The 18,764-nt window shown below is 42.0% G+C and overlaps 1 protein-coding gene across 1 annotated transcript in view; it reads left to right on the forward strand.

The window, feature by feature from the left end:
- LOC122613746 overlaps positions 1-18,764 on the forward strand; it is a 50,940-nt gene that overhangs the window by 7,940 nt on the left and 24,236 nt on the right. The window contains exons 4-8 of the mRNA XM_043788082.1: positions 1,683-1,781; positions 2,137-2,263; positions 2,353-2,449; positions 10,527-10,659; positions 16,215-16,435. Of these exons, the coding sequence (XP_043644017.1) occupies positions 1,683-1,781; positions 2,137-2,263; positions 2,353-2,449; positions 10,527-10,659; positions 16,215-16,435 (677 nt within the window). The remainder of the gene's footprint in view (positions 1-1,682; positions 1,782-2,136; positions 2,264-2,352; positions 2,450-10,526; positions 10,660-16,214; positions 16,436-18,764) is intronic.

Raw genomic sequence — 18,764 nt, forward strand, 5'->3', positions numbered from 1 at the left:
AGGGGCAGCGGCTGGGGCAGCGGCAACGTTGTCGTCCTCGTGGTGGCGCCACCACCCTGCCCATCATCATCATCAGCATCCATCTCCAGCTCGTTCCTATCCTCGTCATGTCTCCTGGCAACTGCAATTCGTTAGCAGTCAAAAACTGCGTAACTGCGGACGATGTCCTGTCCCCTCAAATTTATGCAAATCGCTGTTGCGGCCGCTGGCAGCTGGACTCGTTACACCTGCAGAAAAGAGGAGTTCCAAAATGATGTCGTTCTCATAGGTCTTCTGTACTTTGATCTTTAGATTGAATGTCTGTCGCTATATTTTGTTTAATCGTTTTTTTCCTTTGTTTTGTTTTAATTCCCCATAAGAAGAACGATATTTCGTGCGGTGCACGCATTCCTAGCTCATGTAGCAGCGCAACTCACCCCCCGATTCTCGTTAGGTTGCACATTGCCTTTCATTTGCCACTTGCTTATCGGTAATTCACTTTGGAGACGCCCAAGCGCCGGCCACTGTAATCAAATGGATACATTGCAGCCATCGCTCTTACTGCTCAGTGAGTCAAAACCGAAACTCGAACTCGAACCCGAACCCAGTGAGCAGGAACTAGTTTTTCGCCTAACTTGGCTTATTTGCTTTGCTGTGCTCATCTTCACTAACATATCCATCCCCAATCGCCTTGATCAATACGATTTAGCTGCATAATCAAATTCTGCTTGCAATTACAAATTACCAGTCGACATTGATAGTCGGCATGAGTGAAATCGTTTAATGAGATTTGCATTTCTATTGAAGGGTCTTGCTTTAGTTTCCAGTGGCTCGGGTTTTCGTTCAACGAGAACAAACATCTTGCCAGTCCTTCAGTATAAGAGGCAATTAGACATCACAAGACTGTCGTAATGTATCTAGACTTGAATTAAGGTATTCAAATAATTGTTTTCTTCCCAATAATTCCTGCACCTACCTGACAATATTATTGCTCAAGGTAAAACAAAAACCATTCTTTTGATTCATATATGTACTAATGAGGTAACTTGGTTTGAAAGCTAATCAAGGTTTGCTTAAATAAAATGCAACTTCCCGGGGCCAGATGAACGTTTCTTGAATTACAAAGCCGAGATTCTTTTTGTTAGATATTTTTATCACATACCCAACAAGTTGTTCCGCTTGATAGAACTCGATTTACTTCATTGGACCGTCGAGAGAAGCAGCAAAAACAACTTGAAGATGGTTTTTCCTGCCCCTCTATGCTTTTGGGAACCGAAAACCAACACAGCATCTCAATTTTAAACGTTTAACTAACCATATTTCCTTATTATCGTTTCTTTTGGCTTCCTTCTCGACCGACGCAACTCGATGCTGATGGGGATGGGGATGCCACCTTGCCTTCCTGAATGGACGCTTTTTATTTCCTTGATTTTCCTGATGCTTTTCTGCCATTGTTGTTGCTGCTGCTGTAATCAATGCCACTGTCACGGCAATTTGCACACACACAAAATGCAACACAACAACAAACAACGAACCACCATGCCCATGATGACGATAATGGTGATGATGATGGCAACGATGCTGCAAACGACTTGGCATTGAACTGCCAATAACAACGACAACAATCGATGCGGAACCCTTGGTCATCATGAATGCTGATGACGCCACCTCGTCCAACATCTTCTCGTCCTGGAAACTTGCAGGATTCGATGCAGCCAAGCACTGGCTGGCAGTGAGCTCCATCCTCCTGATAATTGGCGCTGCCAGTGTGGCCGTGCCACTGGCGCTACGTGTGGCAGCAAGTGAGTATCGCTCCGAATGGAATCCAGTCCAAACGGGGCTCCTGTCCCCCAGTCCCCCAGTCCACCAACACATATCGCACATATCAAAGACCGAGCCAGGAACACTTCATAGACAATAAGTCAATTACTATAACGCATTCGACACTTGGGCCGCCGCTGGGTGCGAGTCTACGGAGCTATCCTGTTGCAAAGGGGCTTATAATCTAGTTAGCAAATGACTCTGTGCACAGAGTGAGATTTTCACTTGGGGTAAAACATAAAGATTGAGTAATAGAGCACAATGTTCTGCTAATAAATCAATATTGTAATTATATCATACTAATTCGGGTGATTATCCCACCCAACCCATTTGCAGGTGCACCCTTTGAGGAGCGGTTGCGAGTGGCAGTTCAGCTCCTGGATCAAGTGCCTTTAATCGACGGGCATAACGACCTACCCTGGAATATTCGCAAGTTCCTGCACAACAAACTCAACGACTTCAAGTGAGCATCCATCACATAGAAATGCAATTAAAACGTAATACCAATTTCTGTTATTATCCCCACCTGCCACCCCGTCCACCCGTCCGCAGTTTTGATGAGGATTTGCGCAATGTAATGCCCTGGGGTCGCAGCCATTGGAGTCACACGGACCTCACGCGACTGAAGAAGGGACGCATATCAGCACAGGTAAGTTGGCCAGCCCAGCGCCGCACTTCCACTTCCTTGGCAGAAGCCTTTGGTCGCTCACCTGGAATTATTATAGCACGTACAATGCTGAGCGCAACCTGACAGCTTAATACCCTTTCTAAACGGCGGTTTAAAGTTCGGCACTTCCGACTTTTGAAGGCTTTTCCGAAGATTCGCGTTTCCATTTCAATGCAACTTCACTACTCAACTTCTTGATTTCCAATTCAACGAATTTTCATAACAATTTCATTTTCGATTCTTTAAATGATAAATCAGACCTTGACGAACAATTTTTAAATCTTAGTAAGAAGATGGTTACGAATTTATTTGATTGAATACCTGGCTATATTTCATATATCCTCGCATCAAGAGCATTCTTCCTTCCACTTTGGGTCCCACGGAAAATATCTTTTCATATTTTATCTGCTGGCAAGTCGTTGTCCAGGCGACAGCCGACTTTTGCTCTCAGTCGGCGGAGTAAGGCAAGAAAAATATTAATTATGGACCACTCACTGGTCTCAGGAGCAGGGCAGGATATTGTTGAAGCTGCTCCTCCTGCTGCCAATGATGAGGTGCTTAATTATTTTCTGCCAAGCTACCGACCCGGAGTGGTCGGATATCCACTTGATGTCGTTATTGATTCGCTTATGGTTGTGAGTCATATTTAAAGTGGCGCCCAGCCGAATCAGAAAGCAGATCAAATGATGTCACTCACAATTAAACTGGCGAAATCGTTAAACTAATTGGGATCGAAGAGGGGATTCCTGATGATTGACGTTGGCACCGCAACCAAGATTAATGGGTCAAACTGGCCAGAAAATACCGAAAGTAGGAAACGATTAACCTGAGAAAAGCTCATAAATCAATAGGAAACCGAAAACCGAAAACCACTTGAATATTCCAAATGGTCCAGAGAATTTTCCACTGCCCTTTTCCCTTTGCATTTTCCTTCTTCTTCGCCCAACCACAAAGACGATTTTTCACGTTTGTCGCGGGAGGAAGAGGAATGCGCCATCGATGACGCTGGTAATGGAGGAAAGCGAAAGCCGGAATTTCCACCTGCTTAGGCCATAATGAAAATTAACTTTTCCGCTGCATTTTACTTTGCCCCTGCAGAGCCATAAATACGGATGCATTTTGTGTTTGTGTTGAGGGCTAACAGGTAATTGCAGTTGGCCAACTACAAGCAAAGTTGGCAGCCGCAAAGTAAAATTATGCTGCACTCAATTTAATTACCCCGCCAAATGGCTCGAGTCCTGGCTCATGTAATCACAGAAATAGGGAGTGTATAGCAAATTGGTACACGAACACAAAATTTGTACGGAACAGTACGGAATTTGGAAATCATATTATGATATTCTATTTATCAAAACAGATTATGTTATAGATCTCTTTAGCTATTATTATTATATTAATTAGTTACAACTCAAAACTAAACGCATCAAGTTAAGTGAATGAAAATAGGTGGAAGTCAAATACCTTTACTATTCATAGGAAATTGATTCTCTGTGTATTCTGAGAGTTTCCTGAGGGTGGCCTTTTATGGTGCACTAAACGCGATGCCTATTAAAACTTAACACTTTCAACAGCCGCGATAGGACTCAAGTTGATGGCAGCCCACACACTCCCCATTTTCCTTTCGGTTTTCATCTGGGAACACCTTGCAGTCAAACTGGCACTTCTGAGCAGGAAAACTTCTTGATTTCTTGTTCGATGAGCATGGCAAATTGTAGCGCCAATTTCTGGTTTCCGTAGTGGGTTAATTGAACTTGTTGACTCGGCTTCCTTGAGCAACTTCAAGTAGATGCGCCGTGTGTCGTGTGAAAAATATTGTGCAACTGTTTTAGCAGTACTTAATTTGCAGGCACAGGATGGATATTTCCCTTTGGATGCACATTGTACACTCAGGGAAAAATTAACGCTTTTCGATATCAAATCAAGAACGAACCGCATCGAAACTACGGTAAACTCGAATTTGTTTGATTCAAGAACAACAATTAAAATTTAAGAACGAATAATTGGAGATCAAAGTTATGAATTTGAGAACGAACGTTCTGGATCCAAGTTTTGGGATCATTTGATGGGATTAAGTACGGTAAAGTACTAATTATATATATATATATATATAGTGCGAAAAATTCATCAAAAATGTACTTGTCAAAACCAATAATTAATCTATTATTAATTTATATACAGTAACAAGATAAGGTGCTTTAAAGTGGTTTAGTTCTAACGTGTATTTTATATTGTATGAAACATCTTTGATATACTCGTTATTTTGGGTTAGAATAAACTGATTTTTCCCATCAATTTATTATTCATTCGAACTCGCCTCTAAAATGCGCCCACGGCCTGTCATCTGGATAGTTTTTTATGGCTGTAGCTTAATGTGTTGCACAACTCCGATTCATAAACTTTAGCAACACTCGATTCCCGGCAAAACAAGTTAACTCAATAACCTCGCTCTCCACTGACTAACAACAACAACCATAACGGGTGTGAGGATAGCGGCCATAAGAACAAGCCAACAACGTAGGGACTAACTAGTTGACAACATGTTTCCACAATTGTTGCCAAAATGCCAAACGTGCAACGAATGCGCCACGAAAACCGTAGGGAAAAGCCCACCAAAAAAAGAAAGAGATTTAAGAGAAAAACCATTTAATAGACTTGCTGGAAAATCACGTTTAAACCATCAACTACTGAAATCTTGTAGGTTGGCAAACCGTTTTTAGCGGCTCAGCATCATTCTCCCAAAAGCCAACATCTGTTCCCAAGGCGACTGCTTGATGAGAACCAGAGAAGATCAGGATAAATACACAGGAAAAAGTATCGAGTAACCTGTTTCAAGACGTGGTTTGACATTTTCTTTTTGATAATCAAATGTAGAGCCAATAATGTATCAAGCATTATAGCAACGAAAGAAAGCAAAAGCAAACAGATGGGTATAACTTTATAACTCCGAACTAGTCCGCATGTCTTACTGTGTAAGAAAGGAGAACAGCAGAAACAGGTAGCAACAATGTTGGAGGCTCCAACTTGGAGCACCATGAAGCCCCAAAAGTTGGCTACTGTTTCTGGGGCCGGGGCACGGAAATGTCCTGTTACGCTTGTCCGGCTGCATGGCCGTCTGCATTCTTCCTTTCCTTCTTGCATCCTCTGTGGTCCTTCTCCTCCTTTGCACACCCACACACAGAAGGAAAGACAGCCTAATGGAAAGTACGCACATCGGAACAGTGCCACTGCAGTGGCAAGAACAGGGACGAGGCACGAAGGACGAGCTTGAAGCGGAAGTGGCCGCAACGAGTAGTCGCCGCCGAGGCTGTAATCTGGGCCAGGACATCCAGGATATTCGGAGCATGCAGGACATGGAGAACATGAAAGCGTTATGGGAGGAAGGCTTGGCCTCACCAGTTTTCTGTCTCTGATTATAAGAGTATCATCCTTAAACACAATACTTTCATATAGCGTTTTAGAAATATGGGATGTACACTCTTGTATGGTTTAACATCTTCAGTTTTTTCAGTTCCTTGTACAAGTTGAGCAGTACACAAATTGTATTAAAATGTAAAACTTCAACTTTCAGTTATTATTGTTTTATACTTAATATTTAAATTTGTTTATCCGCGAGCTCGTTTTCATAATTAGGTATTTAAGGGTATTTAAAAGTTTCATTTGGTGTAGACTTTCTTTCAACATAACGCTTATCTGGCTGCAACATTTGCGAGAAGTTTGTATTTACCTTCTGAATATATTTGGTGTGGCGGTGGAGATGGAAGTGGCCGCTGACCTCGGACCAGAAAATGGAAAACCAGAAGAGGACCAGAGCCGCAGAGAACTCCACACAGTTTTTTGTCTTGCTGAAATGATTCTGGTTTTTAGGGGATTTGTTGTGCGGGCTTGTTGCATTCTTGTGGGATTGTTAAGGTGTTGGACTTGCGGTTTTTCCGCTCTCAGCGCCAGCGGGTCTTGCAATCCCTTTCATGCCATTTCCCTCTGCATTTTCCCTTTTTCCTGTAATTATGGTATGCATTGCAATGCCACAGGGCAATCAAGTATAGAGCTGCCCAGCGGCGGAAATAATTTTAAATGCATAACGAACACATTCATGGCATTGTGCTGAGTACAAAAGTAACACCAAAAATCCTCTAGTTCCGGCTTAGAGATGTTGATTAAATGCCTTACAAATATGAATATATTTATCAAATTGTCTTGGTAAACTCTAATTAAGCGTCTCTCTTAAGCTAATAAATTCAAAACACTCAAATGATTTATTTAATGCTGGTTTGCAATTGAATTTAAACCGCCACTTTGAGGCAGGACCTTGAATTTGACTACACATGTGGCATGTGGCACATACATAAATCCAAATGCTCCGGGCAACATCTGGTCGCAGCTGCTGTTGCATTTGTTATTGCGCTTAATATATGAATGCTCTAACAATTATAGCAACAAGGTTGCACAAGTAACCGCATAGAGACACACAAGGTTCCACGGGGAAAAAAGGTTGTATGTATTTTGTATTTATTTTCATAGAAGAGAGATTGTTTCCAACGTGATAAGCCTTGCAAAATGTTTAATAATTACTTAAAGTTAAATCAATACCACGTGTTGACATTGCCTTCAAAGTTTTATATGTATGCACATATTAAGCCGGGACTAAAGGCTAATCCTGAAAGGTGCCCTTTGTGCTTATTTTTAGACCCAGTTTTTTCGCCTGCATGAGCCGCACACAACCCACACATACTGCCACATTAGGCAAGCACATTCACACGTGCCACCCATCGACAACAAATCACGCGTATGGCCACCGCCACCGCAACAACAACATTGTCAGATTCACAATTAACTTGGAGCCAAAATGTTGCCCTTAGGCGAGCTGCTGCTGCTGTTGTCCTTGTAGCTGCCGCCAAACGAGTTTAAATATTAATATGCTGTGTGCCCAGGATGTGGGGGTGAAAATGGCTCTGGCAGCAGGCAAATGGGAGCTGGGTGCTGGGAGCTGGGAGCAGGCAGCTGGGAGCTGGGGACGATGATGGGCCTGATGACGCTGGTCTCGAGGACAACAAAACACCAAAGGCGACGCCATCGAGACGCCGACGACACTTTGGCCACGATGATGACGATGATAACGATCGCACTGCAGAGGCGACAAACAGGTGTATTTTGATGTGGGCGGGGCACTGGGCTAATGGCAAAGTGCCATGCTTAAGCACACTTCACGGCGCCCCAGAAAGCTAAGAACACAAAGGACCACCCCAAGTTCCATGGCAAACCGAAAGCTTCCAACGTTAGCCGACAAACAAAGGTACTTGGCCATTGTAAAGTCATATATGTGCAAAATATAGGGTGGATGTGGGCTGAAATGGTAAAATACCATCGTCAACAGGTGGCGCAGGAGCCCCGAACGTAAATGAAATATTTTGTTTTCCCTTAGGGTAAGGAAAGAATGCCAACTTGCATTGAATATGTCAGCAGGCAAGTGCTGAATAAGGCCAAGAATTGAGGGGGAAATAGGAAGAAAAAATGCGACAAAAACGATAATAATACTTGCGAGAAAAATAAAATAAGCACTGCTTCCAAACGAAGTTTCCACCATCAACAAAATGTCATAATGCTTATACTTATACATCAAAAATACTACATTTGTTTGCACTTGACGATATTTCCACGTATATATTAGCTTTATTCGAATAGGAAAATATCTTTAAAACAAAAGCAACTACGCAAAAGCCGCAAAAACCGCAATCAACTCCTGTGAAACGGAAACCGCGCTGGAAATTTAGCATACGCCCCGTTGTACCTGTTGCCTGTAATCAGAAATCCTGCCAGACATTTCACACCTTTCCAGTCCCAAAACCCCGTTTGAATGCCCACGAAAATGTTTTAAGAGGATTTTGAAGGAAAAAATTAGATAAAACGACTTCCAACAAAAAAGGGACAGTAAAGAAATTCAAAGTATGCGTGGAAAATAACGCGAACAAAGTGCGGGAAAGTTGATGAAAAAATGAGTTTTCCCCCGTTTTTCCGAGTCCTCTGTCTGCGGTAATGTCGGGGTATTTTTCTTATCTACCTGGCAATGTTCAAAGCGAGGCCGCAAAAAAAGTGCATTTAAGGTACATGGCTTTATTTGAGTTTTAATATGGAAAGAGTAAAGCCTTTTTTGCTCGCGATATACGGGAAAAAGTTGGATACATAGATATGAGAATTGGTCTTTAAAGCCAAGTAATGAATAAAATACATAAAAAGAAGCCTTTCTATTATAGGGGCTGTAATTTGTGTATATGTATAACGATTCTTCCTTCAAAAATGGAAGTTCCGTCTCGGCAAAGTCTCAACTTTAAGCTGCAAATCCACTTATTATTGCAAACGCATTTGGCAGTCGCATTAATGGCCCGTTCGTTGCAATCATATTTTTCAACGATATTAAATGTCGGATCCGAGACACAAGCCATTACCCTAGTTATCATTTTTGCCAGAGCTTCATTATTTCACCCGGAAAACATAAGCACAGAAACACCTTGAATTCCGTGCCGAAATCCAGGAGCGTAAATGAACGCAAATGGTAATGAACAGAGTTAGAACGGCATGGTCCATACAATTAACCCGAATTGAACTAATGCCCTGTGCTTCGGCGACCTGATAAGCCCCCTAGTTCCCAGTTCCTAGTACCCAGTACACAGTACCCAGTACCCAGTTCCCGGGACCTTATGGCCGTTTTCCTGGCTTTTCTGGCCTGATGTGCATAAGTGAGCTGCCCCAGCCGGACCCGGGAAGCTCAACTAAAAATCAACACAGGCGAATCGTATTTCGTATTTCGGGAAGGGAAGCGAATGGTGCAGGTGGATAAACTTTATGCCTCCCAGAACGGAATATTCAGCTGTCCCTGTTAGGGCTCGGTGTTTATTTGGCCGCATCCTGGAAGGCGGAGGGGGAGGGGCAGGCAGGTGCCGAGCAGGTGCCAGGAAATCCACAAAATTCCTCGTCTGTTGTGCAATTAAAATTGCACAAATGCAGAGCCAACAACCGAGTTGACCCAAGTCCCTCGAGAACGGGAGCACAAATCCAATTGCACAACTAACACAGCAGTTCATCTCTGGCCGTAATTGTTTTTCTGTGACTCGTTTATTGAAAAGTTTTACATATTTCATATGCACATCGGCCAACCTGGGAGCAAACCGAATTCAGTTCCATGAATTACGCCAAACTTTATCATCATCATCATCATCATGGCCATCAGGAGCTGCAGCCGAAAGAGAACAAATGAACATTTGGAGTGCTGGTTGTTTGGGTTTTAATTTACTGCCTCGGCCCAGAGAAATGGTTTTAAACTACGTGCTTAGCACAAGAGTGGGAAAAATAGCGGGGGAAATAGGGTATGTTTTCCTGGTTCCTTCTTCCGGTTTTCTGGTTCAGGCCTCTCACGAATTTATATTAAAAATTATTTATTACGGACTTGCTCAGTTTTCGCTTTTGTGCGAGTGCGCCGAGCAAAAAGCCAAAACTTTTTAATTGCTCTTTTTTCCGAATCGCTTTTTGCCACTTTCCAGCTCGTTCCTCACTCTGGCTTCTGTTCTGTTCCACGGAGACACGTACGTGCTTTTATTTTCCTTTAATGATATAACGTGATGAAACTGTTTTGCTCAGTTCCTTCACTGCTCCTTTTTGGACACTCTCTTGAGGAGTTCCTGCTTATGGGAGGTTGTATATCACCCTTCGTAATAATGTGCAATTAACAAAAAACTTTCAGATGCCGGAAAAAATGACAATAAATCGTTCAGACTTAAGGAGGAAACTTTCGAGCTGTATGGTTTACTCGTATGCGGTTGTTGTACAAATAAACTTCATTTTTAAAACTCTAAAGTTTTTATGTCTATATATTTTTATGGAGAGAGGACTAACTTAAAATTATTTTCACTAGCAAAAAAAAATTATACTTTAAAACAAGAAGTTATGTTCCACATCAACTAAAACCCGTCATGAAAAGCCATTTAAAAACTTATTTATATACTACTTGCGAAAAATAAATTTTAGCTAGCCATTCAATACTAATATATTGTAATACTCTGTCTTTCAGTTCTGGGCGGCCTATGTTCCCTGCGAGGCGCAGCATCGAGATGCAGTGCAGCTGACTCTGGAGCAGATCGATGTAATAAAGCGGCTGACGGACCGGTATTCCCCGCAGCTAACTACTTGCACCTCCGCACAGGGTAAGTTAACCGAAATATCGCACATACGCCGCGTGGGCCAGCTGAATTCCTCAAGTCGGCAAAGTACTGAAAGTATTCCGGGAACTACGAGAATGCACGCCAGGCATTCGACTTTTCCTGCTCCGTTTCCACTAGTTTTCTGTGCCTCTTTTTTTATTTCTTGTGTGCGCTGGTAACGGCGGAAAACTTTGACTCGCGAGTCTTGGCCTAAAGTCGTTGAAAAGTATCTTGGCCGGCTACCAAAAAGCAGTTTGTCGGAGTATGTGGCGCCCCTTGAGGCGGCTTTTGGGGCAGCTGCTTACCGCGTGCCATATTTTTGCACCATTTCCTTTGCTCACTCACCTAGTTGCCAACCGGAGAGGCCTCGTTTAAGCGAAAGGAAAACAGTTCATATTTCTTTGTGTTAGCGGGGGCTGGGTGGCCAAAGGGAAAGAGGGGGGCGTGGCAGTTCATGGGATTCCGCTTGCCAAATAGCGAGCAACCAAGCACTTAGAAAAACTCACTTAGTGAGATTGGGAATCTAAAGTGCCTCGCAGTCGCACAAAACGAAAATAAATTAATTTTTGTTGGTTTTTAACATTAAGCGATTTGTTTGTATGTTTTTATTCTGACTAGCGAATTGTGTCGTTTGTATTATTATACACTATTCTCCCGATTTATTTAAAAATCTACTGTGTGTTTTGTTTCCTATTCTGTTTATAAGATGTTCCCCATTTTTTGTCCTTATTCTGTATTTCATATTTCAGTTTATATATATATTTGTAACTTTCCCATTTCATCTCCCAGTTCATATATTTTGGAAACAATTTTTTGGCTTTTATCTTTAAAGAATAGTAGTATTTCAGTGTTCGCAAACAGGAGGAAACAAAGTTGAAATCAACAGAGCAGCATTTTTGACTTATGCTCCGACTCCCCGGCCAGCATTTGAGTTTCCTTTTTGGTTATCCGTTTTGCATTTTGATTTGCACTTACTCGGTTCTGGGGTCTTGGCAATATTTTAGTGCTGCAGCTGAAACTGCAGCTGCACACACACACACTAAAAAAAAGAACCTCGGAAAACCAACAAATCGCTTCCGGCATTTGCGTTGAAACATTTATGTAGCCGTAAATGGAAATGTCAATAAATCATGAGTAAGAAAAATCATCGGCAAAACACAAGAAATATGAAGCAGGAAAACTTGTAGCAAAGAAATATTACTACACAATTGCGAGGAATGGATGAGGGTGTTTTTTATTTATTTTTCAGATGCCCATGCATATTTTTGACAGGTGAATTGCCAAAGAAAACTTTGAATGGAAGCACATATGGACAGCAGCGTAGAAATCAAACGAGAGCACCGGATTGAGCAATTTGCAATCATCTTGATGGTTTTAGTTTTTTTACTCCCTCTGTCCGAGTCAGCAGGAATTTTTTTCTTTTAATTGTTGTGGTTTTTTTGCGCTCGGAAAATTGGATTGAGTGAAGCGGGTGAAGTGGCAAATTGAGCAATAAATTTGATTAAGATCGGTGCGGAGCGTGGAATGGAAAAATAATGGAAGAAGGACTTTGGCAATGGAAAATACATAACTAATAGTAGAGGAGTTGTTCAATAGCACTGACTTCACTACATTTTATAAAATCGAGTATTTATCAAGTATTAAGTGGTCAAACTCTGCATATTAAAATAACTACTAAGTAAGACATCTAAAATTGGGATATTTTTTCAAATTACGATTATTTATTTGTATAAACTTAAAACATGTAATCATAGTTTATATTAAAAACGAATTCCAAGCATTATATAGAAATAAATGTCATGTTATGATACTTTACTTGAAAAAGAAATAGCGACCGAAAAACTAAATATTAATCTGTGTAGTGCCAAATTCACTCAAATGATTTAAGTTTGCAATAACTGTTTACCGACTACGATACACGAAGTATTCAAATGCTAGCTGATCTCTATCGGAAACATTCCCAATCGTTGCCAGGCAAATTCCACCAATTGCCATTATTTAAGCAAAATCCCCTTTGAGCTGGCTGTAAACAAGCTGCGACTCAAAGGCCCAAGCGCTGAAATCAAACCAAAACCCCGCAGAGAAACAAAACTGACCTACCTTGGCAAGCTGCGAAGTACCAAAATAAAAAGGGAATCAAAATAAACATCCTCGTCTTCACTGTGGCCCTCAGCATTACTCGTTTTGTTTTTTTTTGTGAAATCCAGCTGCCGCAGCAAAAATAAAACCGAGCATTTTATTTTAACTACTGCAAATAAATTCAGTCGAAATTGTTGTCCGCTCCCGCTGCCGCTCACATGTCGTGTAAATAAAATGCGAATCCAAGTGACTATTGAGCAAGTGCAGCAGGGCGTGCTGTTCCCACTACGATCCCCTGGACTTGTCCCTGCACTCGACTCCACTCTCCACTTTCCTCTGGAGGAAAGGCTGCCAAAGTGATTGTAAAAAATGCAAACCTAACGAACCGAAACACAACGCGTCGAGTGACGGGCCACGTCACTCAGTACGCTCCGGAATGCGAAACCAAATCCAAATCCAAATCCAAGCCCAAGTCCCTGTCCCTGTCCAGATGGAAGTGCACGTTGAAGTCCAGATACAAATGGGAGTCCTGTTCCAGAAAAAGTCCTTTATCCAGGACTCTGAGGTGGCCAGAAGGATCTGCACAGCGAGCATTTTCGCTTGTATATGCGGTAACATCTAATACCTCAAAAATCCAAAATGTTCTCTGCAAGTGACGAGAAGGCATTTATGGAATAACCTATTCAAAATAGTTGCTCAAATTACGTTTCTACTGTGATGCTCAGTAATGTTGTATATAGTAAATATTTGTCTGCCTCCCCTTGAGGACATTTCAATTTTTATAAGTGCACCTAAATATCCTCTCTAACGCTCTAACTAAACAAATGAGCGCTGCATAAGCTCAAAGGACGCATACAAAGAACGCTTTGGATATACATATCCTGAAATATCCTTGTGGCGGCATCCTTCTCAACTGTCACCTGCCAGTAGCCAGCTACTTTACATTTGGCTCGCCCCATGTGCGAATCGTTTTTATTTGCAGTTTTCAATTTTCACCTTCAAAAGTGTAAACTTCAATTTACACTGCTCCAGCGCAACAATCCGAACAGCGGGAGCTTCAGTTTAGTCAGTAAGGGGAAAGGATATTGAGAAAATTGCATTCTGCTGCAGCAGAAAGAAAAATAAGAATTGAACGAAGCTTTTGGCATCAGCATGGGCACTCTAATGCTTTCCAAGTACAATAGGGTATATTCCGCAGAAGTCGCCAGGAAGTAAATATAAGCTAACCTTAAAGTGGCCAGTGAAGATGGAAAATTATACTTAACGAGTTTGTCACACAATAATTTATAATTGAAAGATTTTTAAATATTTATATATAAAAACCAATGCTTCCGAAGAAACTTTTCTGATGTCAAACCTTTAGGGTATCTATGTCTCCAGCACCAGCATTCCCAGCCCTTAGTGTTCCCTTTTCTGGAGCTTCTGTTGCCATTGCCTTTGCTTTATTGCGTCAAGTGGCATTTGGTTGGGATTTTCATTGTGAAATGTATTGCAGTGTTTCCCGTGTACTCGTGCAGGAGGGCACTCCACGGTCACTGCCTCAATTCGCATCCGATCCGGGGCCATCTATTATACATTACTGCCCTGGTCACCAAAAATCGAAAACAGTAGCAGTCACAGTTCCAATTCCAGTCACAGACAATTACATGCAGCCCCAAAGACCCGAGTACTGACTCTGAAATTGAACTTCAGCTCACGTGGAGCATTTTAGTGCCTCTTCGTCCTGGAAGGATTCGCCAGTATGGGTTTCGGTATTGGCTCTGGTACATTTGTTTATTTGCTCCATATTTTAGGGCTTTACGACGTTTCCGGCATCGAGCAGGTTCTCGCCAGGTATTTTGGCCTTTTTCAACAATACAAAGAGGAATATAGAAGGGAAATGGCGAGGAAAACCACAAAGAGAAATACATTTAACAGTTGCCTTTTACCATTAAATAATGTAAAATAATTGCATTCTACTTACACTAGGAAGCGGTTCTTATTTTACTTTAGATATCATGTCAAAGTGGAAAAAATAAACCAAATCGTATACTTTTCCGCTGACTTAACATGCTGTCTTTCCCTGACTTACTACATATGTTTTTCCAGTGCACGCAATAGAAAACAGCATCGAGAACAATTCCCGTTTCCTTCCACCTTCTGTTGCTTTTGATTTTCCGCAGCTTATTTGCTTATAGCCATGAAAACTTCGCCAGACCTGTGTCTTGAGTCCTTTTCCTGTTGCCGGATTTCCCTCCCTTGGCAGGCAAATAATGCCTTTTGCCTTCGTTATGTGGGAAAATTTATTAACCCGCTTTCCGTTGCCATTTCTGTACTTGTAAATGTGGTCGATACATTCGAAATGTTATCAAAATTGGGCACACAAAATGCTCGATTTGAATAGCTGGGAAATGGAAAAGGTTTCGGGAACATGGTTCCCCAATTAGTTGCAGATAAATCGAAAGGTCCGTTTATTGATTGACAAATCCATTAACCTGGAAATGCTTTTCATATAATTCAATGAGATATTTTCCATAGTATTTTCATTATGAAATAGGAGGAAGATAGTACGTATCAATACTATTCGCATTGCAATTTATTCCTTTCGTAAATACTTTACGGTTCCCAAAGCTTTTGTGCCCTTCAAGATCTTGACTAACTTGCCAGTCAGAATTATGGTTCTAAGTCATTTCAACATAGCCACCGACCATTGAGTCCGGATTTTTGCAAAGCTTCTCTTAACTTTCACAAAAACTTTACACAAACGTGGTTCAAGCCTGGCTGCCTAAGAACAATGTTCATAAATGAGTGAACAGAGCTCAAGTATTTTGACAAGTGCTCGTTGGCAGCCAAATAAAATGTCAAGAAACAGATCAAAGCTACCCGGGCCAAGACAAGCGTGAATATTGCATGGCCCAGCGGAATGTTTTGTTTGCCAGGGATACACTGGCATTGGGAGGGCAGGGAGGACTAGCAAGTCCCAGGACCTACAATCCAGGACCATCCACAATGCACTAAGAGCTCAATGGGTGCAGCCGAGCAAATGACAGGCCACAGAACAACAAATGTTACTCATGGCCAAAAAAACAATGCCGAGCCAAGATTGAAGTTTAGGATGCGTCCAACCACAAAACACCAAAAACATTTTAGCCACATATCTGTTTCAACGCAGCTGAGGCAATGTTACACAGGACTTTGAACTATAAAAGATTTACAATTCACTTGCTCTACCAGAGCGGGAATATAGTTATGTCAAGAAATCAATTGTAATCGTGAAGCGAAAAGCATTTTCGTTCTTCAAATCTTCAGGGAAAAATAATAATTCAAAAAGGCTATACATGATGTTTGGAGTGTGAATTCTTTGCCTAGCCCGGAAAAAGCTTATTTATGTGAAGCTGCAAATAATAAATTCTTTAATCAAATTTAATTTAAATCCTAACTACCGATCGTTCCTCTTCGAGTAATTGAATGCACCCTTGTATCTTTTAATCACTTTGCAGACATTATCGACGCCCACAAGAACCAGCAATTGTGCTCCTTGACCGGCGTGGAGGGGGGTCACTCCCTCGGGGGATCCCTGGCCGTACTGCGCACCCTGTATGCCATTGGTGTCCGCTATATGACGCTGACCTCCACCTGCCACACCCCCTGGGCGGACTCCAGCTATGCGGACGCGCCGACCTTCAACATGAAACATGGCGGCCTCACCATTTTCGGCAAGGTAAGTGTGCTGTTACAGCTGATTTAATGCTAATTAGTTGAACGCTTCCTCGTCCTTCGTCCTTCGTCCTTGGTCCCTGGTCCCTGGCCCTCAGGCCTCGGGAATCGGGACTCGGCCGTGGGTAGCTATCCTTTATGGAGCTTACATGGGGATTTGGTCGCTGATGAGGCGTCCTTTCTGTCCCCCTCCCTTGCCCGCACCAACTTTATTGTTCGAGTTACTGGGGTCAACCGCAGTCAACGCTTTGTTGGCTTAGCCATAAACATGTGCAGTGGGACAATGGGTGGGGAAGAGTACACTGAGAAAAGAAAAGTTGTACTCTAAGCAGCTTAATCACGTTCATCGCTTAAAGTTCCAATATTAATCAATGATCAGGATAAGTAAAGATTTTTGGTGGTGTATATAAAAATAGTATATCTAAAGAAAAGTGGATCAATATTACTAAGAAATGATCCCCAACTTTTTTCCAGTGTTTGAAGGGAAACCGTGGAGAACTCTGAGGGTAGTTGTGTACTTAAGTGCCCGTTCTGCGGCTGTTTTGGGTGACTTTGAGGCTCTGGCGGGCAGAAGGGAACTGCTGGCACCTCGTGCCCTCTAATGGCTCAACAGTTCGCAAATTAGGTGCCGACTACAGTTTACAATTGCCAAGCGGCTTTGCTGCGGGATTTCCGTGTGACCCGACCAACCGGATCATATATATTAAATTAGCCCATGGACTCCTCCTCGGAAGTAATCCGAATCCGATTCCTGTGGCCGGCTTCGGGAATTAATGGGGCAAGAGCAGCGGTGGTCGGTGGTGCTCGAATACTTAAGTCTACCATGGACTTGCACTGGACGGAATCTGAGAATCGGGGCACCAATTTCATGGTTACCTGCTAATTGGGAATACGCATGTGGGCATTCCAAATAATCCGCACCTTTAATTGAACTTACTGTTTTCCTATAGTAGCCTATAGAAAAGAACTGAACCTTGGAGGTAAAATGCACTTGGCATCGTGAAAATTATATTGGATATTCCTATATGACCACAATGTCATGGTAATACAAAGAAAACGTCAAAACAATATCTGAATACCATTCTCACCTCTCATCTGACCTATTTCTTTGAAAACGCACTTAAAATGCATTCATTTCGAAATAGGTGCATTCATTTCATGATTGTTACTCCAATTTCCCCGCGCCAAATTTGCCAATAAAAACGTGCGATCAAAAGCCACCTGAACTTGAAATTCCATCCACATTTCTGGGCTCTCAATCAACGTGAGGTCATCAAACTTGGTGCCATCAAGCATCAAGGCCAGGTGACAATCAAATTTTAATCAAAATTGGCCTTGCTCAGTCAGTCACTCAGTCAGTGCACACAGGCAAGTTTGTATGCAACCCTTGCAGTTTTACTTGTGTTTATTTTAGACGCTTTTTGCACTCGTGTCGGATTCGCGTGTAATTATTTTAAAATGCGAAATTTTTTGTCGAGCACCTCGAACCCTGATGATGAGGTTCAAACACGATTACACCGAAATTGCAATTTGTTGGGGCTTTCTGTTCTTCATGGCTACTCTTGGCGGGCCTCCGCTTCCTCTTTTCCGTGGGCTAGTGCCAAATGCTATTTGCAGTGGTTCGCCGGGACAGACAAAGTGCATGCGGAAATAAAATGTGCAGAAATGTGCACCCAAACAAGCCGAGCACATACGGCTGAATACACGAATAACAATGGCAGCGAAAATATCAACAAACCATCACAGCTGGCTGCTTGCGAGCAGGAAATGTAAATTACTGAGGACGGACGGAATATGTTCTCGAAATATTTATGCATAAAATTGATATATTTCGGCGTGTTTGCTTTCCATTTTCCAACGACCAGCGCCCTGCCAATTAAATATGGAAAACAAAATGCCAGCAAATACCAGCAAATACCAGCGTCACTTCCTCATTTAACCTGCGGAATTTTCAATTACTCATTTCAAAACAATAGTCAGCGAACAAAATACGAAAGTGAAAAGTGAAAAACTTGCTCAGGGCGCAGGCGCTAGGAGAACTTCCCAGTGGGAGAAGAGAAAAGTGGTACCCAGCCAGAATGAGAGGAAAACCTGCTTTGGTATTGGTAAATGGAAAATTTCAGGCGAAGCTAAAATGAACAGGCAATGGGAAAATCGAAATTTTCATTCATACTATAAGGTGAATGGCACAGTGATAGAAATGTACAGAACATGCGAACTAAAATGTTTTTAAATATGTACAAGAGGATATAAATCACAATAATTCTTAAATATATAATTGAATTGCAAGTTTAAGAGTCGTTGAAACAAAATAAAGATGCATCAGAAATCAT

The sequence above is a fragment of the Drosophila teissieri genome, chromosome 2R, assembly GCF_016746235.2.
Source record: "Drosophila teissieri strain GT53w chromosome 2R, Prin_Dtei_1.1, whole genome shotgun sequence".
Taxonomy (NCBI): domain Eukaryota; kingdom Metazoa; phylum Arthropoda; class Insecta; order Diptera; family Drosophilidae; genus Drosophila; species Drosophila teissieri.